General features: G+C 43.4%; 1 protein-coding gene and 1 pseudogene across 2 annotated transcripts in view; one reads left to right on the top strand and one right to left on the bottom strand.

Annotated features, from left to right (window-relative positions):
- RHCE (Rh blood group CcEe antigens) overlaps window positions 1–9,221 on the top strand; it is a 30,391-nt gene extending 21,170 nt beyond the window's left edge. For both annotated transcript variants that reach the window (XM_027864928.1, XM_027864929.1), the window contains exons 9-10: window positions 4,680–4,753; window positions 9,135–9,221. In XM_027864928.1, coding sequence (XP_027720729.1) covers window positions 4,680–4,753; window positions 9,135–9,161 — 101 coding nt within the window. In that variant the 3' untranslated portion in view covers window positions 9,162–9,221. The remainder of the gene's footprint in view (window positions 1–4,679; window positions 4,754–9,134) is intronic.
- A 594-nt stretch (window positions 9,222–9,815) lies between these two features.
- Window positions 9,816–12,210, bottom strand: LOC114045072 (annotated as a pseudogene).
- Window positions 12,211–12,265: the final 55 nt, after the last annotated feature.

Raw genomic sequence — 12,265 nt, 5'->3', positions numbered from 1 at the left:
TGTAGGGGAAACAGGTACTGGCTGTCTAGCAGAAGGCCATTGCCGGGAAGTTCTAGGCATATCAGAGGAAGGCTTGGGGGAAGAAAAATATTAAGAATAAAAACAAAAAATCCTTTCAGTGGTCTATGATTCCATCAGGGTGGGCCTTTCCACCACCTTAGAGAACCCCATCTATTTTATATCTCAGGAGATAGCTTCATGAGTTACTGTGGCCAAAAAATGTTATCCAAAGTCCAGTACTCTGGGGATGAACTTCTCGGAGCTTAGTTAGGCTGGCTTTAAGAAAGTAAGCACGTGGTACCTCTCCAGACCCATGCTGAGAATCTCCCTAGGCTGGGGGATCTCCAGCACCTCACACTTAGTTGGTAAAGCCTTTGAGAATCCTTTGAGAAAAAGGCTACCTTTACAACACGATGAGACATAAACATAGAACTTCAATGGAGGGGCAATGTTAACAGCAAAAAGAATAGCAATTATAATAACAACAGTAACAACAGTTAGCATCAGCATAGGACTTCAGTGGAGAGATAATAACAATAACAATAATAATAATAATAATAACAGCTGACATAAGCATGCAACTTTGGTGGAGGGTAATAATAATAATAATAATAATAATAGCAGTAGCAGTAGCAACACAGACAGCAGACATTCACTATAAGGAGAGTAGTATGGATTGCCTTTGAGAAACCCCTTTAATGTCCCCAAGCTTGCCAGGAAAGAAAGGGGCCATTTTTAACACCAACATTCCACTGGTGTTGATTTATGGAACATGGAATACAATAGTCTTTTTTTTTTTTTGATGAGGCAATTGGGATTAAGTGACTTGCCCAGAGTCACACAGCTAATGAGTGTTATGTGTCTGAGGCCAGATTTGAACTCAGGTCCTCCTGAATCCAGGGCGGGTGCTCTACCTACTGTGCCACCTAGCTGCCCCTACAATAGTCTTTGAAGAATTAACAATGACTATCATACACCAAGGGGGATGGAAGAGTCCATGGTCGGGTTGAGCAGGCTGTAGCACAAAACTAATGGGGAACTCCAAAGAATGGGAGTCAAAAGTGTCATCATGGAATTGTATGATAGGAAGAGAAAATGAACTGGCCAGGATGAAGGGTGGACAGCCAGAGCGCTCCTTCAAGAGCACTTTGTGGTGTCTGGAGAAAATGAGGAGGACCTCCAGTATGGTGGGGGACCTCTTCTGGTGAACTTATGGGAGGGCATGGACTAGAGTTACCCAGGATGGGTTAGGCCTGGATAGGCTGTGATCTGCACTGATTGTGGGAACCTCCACAGTGACGAGATCACAGATCCATGGTTTATAAAGCACTTTGCTTATTTATTTGATAATGCAGGCATTACCCCACTTTAAAGGGGAGGAAAATGGCACCCAGAGAAGAAAAGAAACAAACAATTCATTAAGCACCTACTATGTGCCAGACACTGTGCTGAGTGTATTACAAATATTACTTCATTTGACCTTTACAACAACAACCCTGGGAGGTAGGTGCTTATTTATTATCACCATTTTGTAGTTGAGGAAACTGGGGCAGAGGTAGGTGACCTGCCTAGGGTCACACACCTAGTAAGCGTCTGAGGCTGGTTTTAAACTCAGTTCTTCCTGACTCCAGGCCTGTTGTGCTATCCACTGTGCACCTGGCTGCCTCCAGCAATTAGAAGTTGAGTGATTGGATTTAGAGTTAGAGGACCTGAGTTCTAGTTTTGGTTCTGTTACCTGCTACCAGTGCTTAGCAAAGGGCCTGGCACACAGTAGATGCTTAATAAATGCTTGTCCACTTTACTTGTTGATCTGTGTGACTTTAAGCAAGTCACTGGACATTCTGAAGCTTCAATTTCTTCATTTGTAGTGAGGGGATTGGATTTAGGTGATCTTTGAGATTCGATTCAATTCAGCAAACATTTATTAAGTACCCACTGTGTGTCAGGCAACCCTCTAAAATTATAGGTTACAATTGAGAGGAGTTCTTTATACCAATTAATTCATAGGCTTGATCCAAAAAAAGCCTAGGGGTAGGGGGAGGTGGGTGGGGATTCAAAGATAATAATGAAATAGTCTGCTCTCAAGGAGCTTATATGGCAAGCTTGTAAAAAGTGGAGAGAAAGAGACAAGCAGAAAGAGAGACAGACAGACAGACACACACACACACAGAAGAGACAGAGCGAGACAGACACGGAGAGAAGACACACACACACAAACAAACACACACACACACACATACACACACACACAGCTAGAGACAGAGACAGAGAGAGACAGAGAGACAGACACACAGAGAAGAGACAGAGAGACAGAGAGTGTTAATAACCCTGGATGATCTGAGAAGGTGGGACATCGGAGATCTCTTCCAGATCTAAATCCTAGAATCTGGCAATTAGCCTAAGGTCATAGTCAGAAAACTTGAGAGCAGGGACTGAGAACTCAGATCTTCCCCTCTGAGGACATCATATAATGAATATTCATAAGATGAATATTTATTGTCCCTGAGATACCTGCGGAAAGGCTAAAACTCCATCTGATAGTCTCTGTTTAACTGGGGAGTTACTTGAGACACATTTTTTCAGAAAGATTTCCAGCCCTAAATAATCGAGACTACTTTTTGGGGACAGTAATGGAGACAGTATTGAAGGACTAGGCTTTAGTTGCCTAGATTGGGAGTCTTGTGAAGGCAGGGACTGTGCCTTGTCTGAAATTTATTTGCCTCAGAGCTTGGCACAGTGCTCTGTACAAAATAGGCGCTTAATAAATGTTTTGTGTATGCCCAATTCACTTATGATGGAATAGAAACTATGATATGCTGTGCTATTTTTGGGATACTTACTAATGTATTTAAGGTTTAAGCCCCTTATCCGGGCCTAGAGTAGATCAGCAGGCTAAGGACACAACAGCCATGGTGGCTAAGGACACAACAGCCATGGTGAATCCAATCAGTTTACACAGTGGAGCCAGTTCATGTGAAAATGGTCATTGAATTTCTGGGAAAATCAACAGGTTTTGGAAACCTGGGAAATGAAATAGGGCTAACCAACCTGAGACCGTAGGAGTGGCAGGGCAGGAAGCAAGTTCTTTAGAAACTTTTTCTCTCCTCTTATAAGGTTTAAGTGGAATCTCTGTAACTCAGGCAATTGAAAACAGGAAGGCCAAAGGCTGCTCTGGGTGATGGAACTCAATATGGTTTGGTATGACAGAGTGATCCAGCTTCTATGGAAGCAAGGAGGGGGTGCAGCACATAGAGCACTGGGCCAGGAGTAGGGAAGACCCGAGTTCAAATTTAGCCTCAGATTTTTGTTAGCTATGTGATCTGGAGCAAATCATTTCAGCTTTGTCCACCTCAGTATCCTCACGTGTAAAATAGGGATAATAATAATAGCACCTGTCTCCTGGATTATTGTGATAATCAAATGAGAAGACATTTGTAAAGCACTCAGTGTAGTGCCTGGTATGTGGTAGGAGCTTCAAAAACGCTTGCTTCCTTCTTCCATTAAAGACTTTTTAGAGTGAACTCCTTAGACCATTATCGTGGATCCATTGGGGGTTCGTGAACCACTAAATGGGAACAACTGAACTAAATGACCCGTAAGGTAACCTTCCAGTGCAAGAGCTATGATCAAGTCAACCCCCAAGCATTTATTAAGCACCTACTACATACTAAGTACTGGGACTATGAAGGCAAAAATCAGTCCCTGCTCTCAAGGAACTTACAGTCTAATGGGGGAAACTACATGCAAACAGCTATGATGAACAAGATATAATACGACAATTTGGAGACAGATAATTGACAGAGACAAGGTACTAAGATGAAGAGGGATTGGGGAAGGTTTCTTGTAGATGGTGGGCTTTGAGCTGAGCCTTGAAGGAAGCCTAAAACCTATGCTCTTATGACCTCTAAAGGTCCCTTCGAGCTCTAAATCCTACACTTATATGGCCTGACGAACAATGGAAAAATGTACAACAGATTAAAGTAGGATATAGTATTTCTCCCATGGTACCTTACCTCAGAGAAGTAGCATAAATGATATCAGAGATAATCTATATGACTGGGAAAGGAGGTGGCCCCCCACCAGAAGGACAACAAGGAAAGGGCCTCACACTTCAATGGTGCTCTGAGGAATCTAAAGGATCAGAGGAAAGCCTCTGGTGGGGCAGGTGGGGGTGGTCTCTATAGAGCATTTACCAGACAACAACTGTGCAGGACTAGGATGAGGGCCTAGCAGGGGTGGCCTCGAGGCCACACCTGGCCTAGGGGAAGGTTTGGGGATCTCTACATTGATCAGCTCCCAGATTCAGTAAAGAAGCTACAGATAAAGTGGCTTCATTTAAATTTGTCTTGTCTTTTAAATGGGTCAACTTGTAAATGGTCCATCCTCTAAAAAGAACTTTTTGTATCTTGTCTTGGAAGGGTGTCAGATACATGGCTTCCAAAGTCCTTTTGGGGTAATTCAAATCCTCTTAGACAACTGCCTTTGCCAGCTCCTTTTAGAAGCAATTAGTCCAAACCCAGGAAAGCCAGGGCTTTTTCCTGGGACACCTGAGGGTAAAAAAATGGAGCTCCCCACCAAGGTGCCCCCTAGGGGAATTCAATATTCTGACTGATCTAAAGAAGACAGATACGAAACTACCTAGAAGCAATGGTTAACCTTTGGTGTGTATTCTTAAACAGGTTTGATTTTAAGTCTCAACCTATGGAAGGCTCCACATGAAGGGAAATACTTTGATGACCAGGTTTTCTGGGAGGTAAGTCCTTCAATGAACCTAACGTAAAAGTTGCAAACAGGCAAGACTCTTTATCTCCCATCTTTGGGTCTCTGGTCACTTTTTTTGGGGTGTGGGGTAGGAGGAGGCAATCAGGATTAGGTGACTTGCCCAGGGTCACACAGCAGTAAGTGTCAAAGGCTAGATTTGAACTCAGGTCCTCCTGAATCCAGGGCCGGTGCTCCATCCACTGCGCCACCTAGCTGCTTCCCCAGTCACTTTCAATGGGCCATTTGTGTTGTGTCTGGGCCACCCTTCTATGTTCCAAGGTCCTAACTATTTCCTAAGTTTCCCCCCAGCTCCAACATTCTAAGGTCTATTTCAGTTGTAGCATTCTATTTATGAAGGGCCCTTCTAGCTTTAACATTCTATGTCCTCCAATCTAACTCTCCAATTTTTTTTTTACATTCTGTTCTAGGTCCTTTCCATCAAGCTCTAACATTGTCTTATAACAGTCTGTTTTCCAAGCTTCCCCACTACCTTTACCATTTGTTGTTCAGTCATTTCAGCCATGTCTGACTCTTCACGAACCCATTTGGGATTTTCTTGGCAAAGATACTGGAGAGGTTTGCCATTTCCTTCTCCAGCTCATTTGACAGATGAGGAAACTGAGGCAAACAGGGTGAAGTGACTTGCTCATGGTCACACAGCTAGTGACTAACACTGAATTTGAACTCAGGTCTTCCTGACTCCAGGCCTGATGTGTGATCCACTGCATCACCTGGCTGCCCTTGGACTGTCTAAGTATATCCATTTTTAGGAAGCTTACAAGAGTAAATGAAAAGGTAGAGGGAGAAAGGGTTAAATATATATAAAGATTCCACTGTTGCCCTAGTTGGTGAACAGTTGTTGACTTGCAAGTGAAACCTCTTATGTGTCTCTATTAGTCAATCAACAAACATTTCCTCTGAACCCCCTTAACACTAGTGCCTTCCTTCTGTTGATTTATCTCCAATTTATCCTGTATGTATCTAGCTGTTCGCACTTTTGCTTACATTTTGTATCTCTGTTCCACTCTAGCTTTCTCCCAACTCCCCCCATGAAAGTGTCCCGAGGGCAGGGCCTGGTTTGTTTTTTTCCTTTGTGTCCCCAGTATTTAGCACTATGCTCAGCATACAGTAGGAACTTAATGAATGTTGGGTTGCATAGGATAGGCAGCTGTGTGGAAAATGGATTGAGGGGTGAGGATGGGACACTGGAAGCTGGGAGACTGATCAGACTATTAGAATACAAGCATACCTCGGAGATAATTGCATGTTCACCACAATAAAGCAAATATTACAATAAAGCAAGTCACACAAATATTTTGGTTTCCTGGTGCGTATAAAAGTTATGTTTATGTTACACTACAGTCTATTAAGCGTGCTGTGGTATTACGTCTAAAAAAACCAATGTATATACCTTAATTGAAACAATACTATATTGCTAAAAAATGCTAACCACCATCTGAGCCTTCAGTAAGTCATAATCTTTATGCTGGTGGAGGGTTTTGGCTGCTCACTGATCAGGGTGGGGGGATGCTGAAGGTTGGGGTGGCTGTGGCAGCTTCTTGAAATAAGACAAAGATGAAGTGTGCCAAGTCTTATCAATTGACCCCTTTCATTTAACACGTAAAGGCCATTGTAGGGTTGTTAATTGGCCTACTTTCAATATTATTGTGTCTCAGAGACTAGGAAAGCCTGAGGAGAGGGAGACAGACTGGAATGAGCAGTTTTGAACAGTCAGAACACATAGAACATTTACTGATTAAGTTCACTGTCTTCCATGAGTGCAGTTTGTGATGGCCCAAAACAATGACAATAGTTAACATCAAAGATCACGGATCACAGACCACCACAACAGATATGAGAATAATGAAAAAAGTTTGAAATATTGTGAGAATTCTCAAAATGTGACACAGAGACACTATGTGAGCACATGCTATTGGAAAAATGGCACCAAGAGACTTGCTCGACACAAGGTTGCCCCAAAAATTCAATTTGTAAAAAAATGCAATATCTGAGAAGCACAACAAGGTGTACCTGTCATCCAGGTAAATAAGAGGTGATGAGGACCTGAATTATGGACAGTAGCCAGCCCCATGAATGGTGAGCAGAGAAGAGATGATAACACATGACGCAACCTTGTTTGGAAGTTGGGTTTTTTTTATTCCTTGCCTTCTGAAATAGAACCAGCCAGCCAGCTGCAACCTGAAATGTGCCCGTGTTAGGTAGTGGTTCCCACCAGGCAGCAACTCCTGCTGCATAGCTGAGAGTCCCCCAAAGACAATGAAACATTCCAAAGGACAAGAGGCATGAGAAGTCACCTCTCTGTAGGAATTCACCATGCCCTGCACTGATTGCCCAGCAGAGTGGATCCCTGAGAGGTGACTGTACCGTTAATAAGAACTCCCAATTTTATACCTCTGTGAGCTGTTATTATCACAAGTATCAACTTATTTGATCCTTATGGTTAACCCTAGCGGGTGCTATTATTATCCCCACTTAGCAGCTGAGAAAACTGAGACAGAGGTTAAGTGACTTGCCCAGGGTCACATAGTTAGGGTGAGGCCAGATTTGAACTCTATAAAGCAATTGGCATGGTTCTGGGTACATAGTAAGTGCTTAATAAATGTTTATTCCCTTCTTTTCCCTCTCTCCTATTGCAATAGCCTGCTGGTTTGTTTCTCTGCCGCAAGTCTCTCCCTACTCCACTCCATCCTAAAGCACAGCTGACCAGGCACACCCATAAACCCCACTGGCTCCCCTTTGCTTCCAGGATCAAATACAAAATCCTCCCTTTGGTATTCAAGGCCCTTTACAACTTGGTCCTTCCTACCTTTCAAGCCTTTCTATGCTTTACTCCCCCCTCCTGCCTCTCTGCTATCTTATAACACCAGCCTCTTTGCTGATTCCCAAACGGGACCCCCCCCCCCCCCCCCAGTGCCTCAATCTTTCTCATCTCTACCTCTTTAGCTTCTTTCCTTCAGGTCTCAACTAAAAGCCTATCTTTTGCAAAAGCCTTTCCTGGTCTCCCTAATCTCCTGTCTGTACCTTCTATGTACATATGTACATAGTTGTTTGCATGTAGTCTCTCCACCATAAGCTCCTTGACTGTCTTTGTAGCCCCAGGGTTTAGCACAGTGCCTGGCACATGGTAGGTGCTTGATAAACGCTTAATGCCTTGACCAAATAGAGGCAGGTGGCACAGACAGATGGTTAGAACCGGAAGGGTTCTTAGAGATCATCTACTCCAACTCTCCTTTTTTTATAGATGAGGAAAAGTGAGGCCTAGAGGGTTTACCTCCTTAAAGTTATACAGCATGGCTGAAATCCAAAACCCGGTCCCTGGACTCCAAAGTCAATGATCTTTTCCCATTCCATCATAGTCTTTCCCCCCACCGACTTTCCATGGTGGGAGAGAACCGGGCAGGACAGGACAGGACAGGACCAGAACATCCCATCTTAAAATTCTCTGAAAGAATTACAACATTCTGCTGCTTCTGAATATGCATTTGCAGTCTATTTGGAAACAATGTTCTTGCTAAGGAATATAAATAACTGCTCCTACTCTGGTATGAAAACAGAATGTGTCCAAGCCCTAGTTGCTCTTCTGTGAATTGCCAGCTCTCGCAACATGGTTTCCGGGAAAAGCGTGAATGCTAGGATGACAGAACGAGGCCATTACCAGGAAATGCAAAGTGTTACTGCCTTGATACCATCTGAGCAAAGCAGGGTGATTCAGGGCAAAGTGTGTCATTCTGGGGTGGTGGTGGTGAGGAGGGGAGACAAGAGATCTGGCCCTGCCATAAACTGGCTACATATACAGACCCTTGGCCGAGTCACTTTCCCTATGGGTCTCACTTCCCTCATCTGTAAAATGAGGTCAGTCTAGATCAGGGGCTCTTAACCTGGGGTTCATAAACATGTTTTTAAAAAGATTTTTTTTAATAAACTGCATTTTTATGTAGTTGGCTTTCTTGGTGATTTTATGTGTTCTACACATTTAAAACAGGATTCTGAGAAGGGTTCTATAGGATTTACCAGACACCCCTTCCAGGCCCAACATTGCATGTCCTAAAGACCCTGCTGGCTGTGACTGCCTGGGCTACCATGTATATAATGCTGATGTTGCCCCTCTGCAGTCTGACACCCCACCCCCTCTTTCAGATTGGCTGGAAGCCTGTCTGGTGCAGTTCTGGGGGCACAGTGGAGGGAGAAGGTCATCATCTATTAATACCAAGCTGAGACAGTGGACATCTGGCCAGAAAAGAAGGTCAAGGCACTTCATTTAGGTCACTGTATATCAAAATAGATCCAATGCGAGCATCACGGACATACATGAGAAGGAAAATACCCATTCACTTTTTTTCTTTCCTTTACAGTTTCCCCATTTGGCTGCTGGATTTTAAGCCAATGGACCCAAGAAACGGAGGGCCAGTTGGGTGCCAAAGAAAACTACCATTATTTCTTCCTCCTTCTAACAAATGTATGAAGAAACATGGTTGGACAACTTTTTGATACTAATAAAACTAAAAACTCTTGTATGGTTAAGCCACAATAGTTTATGAAAAATCTGGTTAGCTTTATTCAAGATGACAGAATGTGTTCTTCCACAGAATATGAAATGCCACATTATATCCTTTGACATATTTGGTAAATGTAACTATTTACTAGGGTGATGTGCTCTAGGATCTTTTCTATACATGCTCAAAAAAGGATTGTATAGTCTTTCATCAGAGCAATGAGAAACAGGATTAGTAAAAACCTCCTTTATATTTAGCTCTTGAATAATTATTTCATTTCCAGTTTTACCCAATTAGGTATAATTTAGGCTATTAAAATTGATTTATGTTCCAATAGTTTACCTTGGCCAAGAGGAGAATTGGGGAGGGTAGTGGGAAGATAGAAGATGGCTAGAGAGATTAATGGGTGGGAGGATGAATTAGGTCAGGATCAAAAACAAAACAACGAAGTTACCTTAATAAGGTAGTCTTTTTCCTTTCTTGTGAAGCAATTGGGGGTAAGTGACTTGCCCAGAGTCATACAGCTAGTGTTATGTGTCTGAGGCTGGATTTGAATTCAGGTCCTCCTGACTCCAGGGCCAGTGCTGTATCCACTGAGCCACCTAGTTGCATTGGTAGTCCTTTTCTTATGGCCCTGAGAACCACAGCACTCTACCAGGAGGCAGGAATTCTGGGTTCTAGTCCTGACCTTGCCACCTATTTACTGTATGACCATGGGCAAGTCACTGCTCCTCTCCGGGTCTTTAGGTGTCCTTTTTCTGTTAAATGAGGGAACTGTACAAGGTGATCTCTGAGGCCCCCTCCAGCTCTAAAATTCTATGTTTGAAATTCCCTTTCAGAACTAAGATGTTCTATGTTCTGGAGGCTCTTCCAGCTGTAACATTCTGAATTTTAAAAAGTAGTTCCCAGGAGGATCAGACTGTGAAATCTACCTGGAGTTAAAGTTGGTAATTACATGTGGTATTGGAGTGATTCTGTCTTCATACAAGTAAATAAAATTGTACAATCCAATTCCATTGCTGAACAAGAGTCAGTTTCAGCTGAGTTAGGATTCTTAAGACCCAGTCCCTTCTATCTTTTTTTTCCTTGTTCTGCTAGGATGCATTTGGAGGCATAGAGACCTTTACCACTTCTTGGTCGCATAGATGTATTAGCTTCACTTTTTAAAGCGGCTGAAAAATTGAAATGGCAAAGCAAGAGTGTGGGGAGCCAAGCTGGTGGAGGCCTGTGGCTGTCCTCTCCCCTTTCCATTCTCTGGTCATCTAAGGGGGGAGGGGGAAGGAGAGGAGGTGTGGCAGGGTAGCAGTCGTCCCGAGGGAGTCTGGAAGTTCTGAGATGCAGGTCGCTAAATCCAGCACTGATATGCTGAGCAGCCAGCAGCCTGCCAAGGTGCCTACGGAGGAGCAAACCAGGCCAGGCTGGAAAAACAGAGCAGAGTAAAGCTTTTGTGCCCATCATCAGGACTGGGATCAGGCCCATGGGTCACTGCTAATCTTCTGCCTGGGAGAGATGCAGAGAGCCTGGCTTGATAAAATACAATAGACAGATAATCCTAAAGGTGGATATTTTCACATAAAATCCCTTTGAATCAATCAACAACAGTTTGAAAATCAGTGTGGTACTGGTGCCAGAAGCCCAAGTTGGGTTCCAGTCCCAGCTTGGACACCACTAGCCCTGTCTGGGCACATCTTTGGACCAATTTCCTCTAATGATGAGGGGCATATGGGCACAGGGGAAGGGAGAATAGGTGGCAGCAAGGCACAGGCAAAGAGCAGAGAACTGCTGTCAGAGGGCCTGGATTCAAATCCCACTTCTGATTCTTACTCCCTAAATGTGGCAAATCAGTTAAGTCCTCCCTGGGCCTCAATTCCCTCATCTAAAAATGGCGGAGGGGGTAGATTAGATGATGGACCGTGAGAGCTCTTCCAGCTCTAAATCTAGGCTCCTATAACTAGCGTATTGTGGGGGTCCCTTTCCACTCTTTTTTTTTTTGTCACAGGCATTTTTATTAACAGACCATTAGAACAACAATCATGGTAGAGACCTTTAGTTCATTCTTCTAATAAGCCTGTTGATCTGGTCTTCCCTGTTATCAGTATCTCCACCTTCCACTGTGTAGTCTTTTTCTTCATTCCGCCTCGTGGAGAAGATAATTTGAAGGGCCACAGGAAGTTGTTGGCAGCTTTGAGTGCTTGCCAACAGTGTAGATCTCATGGATCAAGTCCTTCATGAAGATAATTCCGTATTTACCAAGAGATTTTGCAATAAGGGCATTATCTGTCAGGGCAATTCTCTTTCTTGATCTTGCCATAACCATGTTTGTAAATCAGATCATTCACAGACTTCAGGTTTTGGTAACCTCATGCAATGTATGGTTCCACAATCCTCAGCATGTTCATGGAAGCCTTGTTAAGCTTCACAAAAGTGCCATTGAAGATTTGGCGAAGACGAAGAAGCTGCAAAACTTTTCAGACCTTTGGGCTAACACCATTGATACCTCTGATTCTGATCACAAAAGCTAACTTGGGATCAGCAGGTACATAGTAGTTGCCAGCTTTGCATGCCATTCTAGCCAGCCGGATTTCACTTCTGTACATCTGTCTGTACTCCTTACGGTAGGCTTTAGCTTTTTCATAGATAACTTTCCTCCGTATTTTACGAAGCTTTTTTACAGCCATCTTCTTCTTTAGGCCTTTGGCCTTCAGTATTGCAAAAGCCTTTGGCTTTTTCAGAAGGGATTCTGGAACAGACGGTAGCTTCTTCTTTTCTTCTACGCCCGCCACGATTCCTGCTGGAAAAACAGCTCCCTTTACACTCTTGCAGCCTCTGTTCTGGGGGACATTCCCTTTCTAATATCTTACACAATAAGGTCTTGTCCAGCTCTAACCTTCAATGATTCAATTTCTTTGGGGAACTGAACAAGTGAGAGAATTCTGACCACCAGATAGCTTTATAAAACAAGGAAATGTTTATATATTTAGTTTAATATT

Source organism: Vombatus ursinus, unplaced genomic scaffold (assembly GCF_900497805.2).
Source record: "Vombatus ursinus unplaced genomic scaffold, bare-nosed wombat genome assembly UNPS02014777.1, whole genome shotgun sequence".
Classification (NCBI taxonomy): domain Eukaryota; kingdom Metazoa; phylum Chordata; class Mammalia; order Diprotodontia; family Vombatidae; genus Vombatus; species Vombatus ursinus.
Note: the sequence above shows the minus strand (reverse complement) of the source record. Positions and strands in the feature narration are given on the sequence as shown.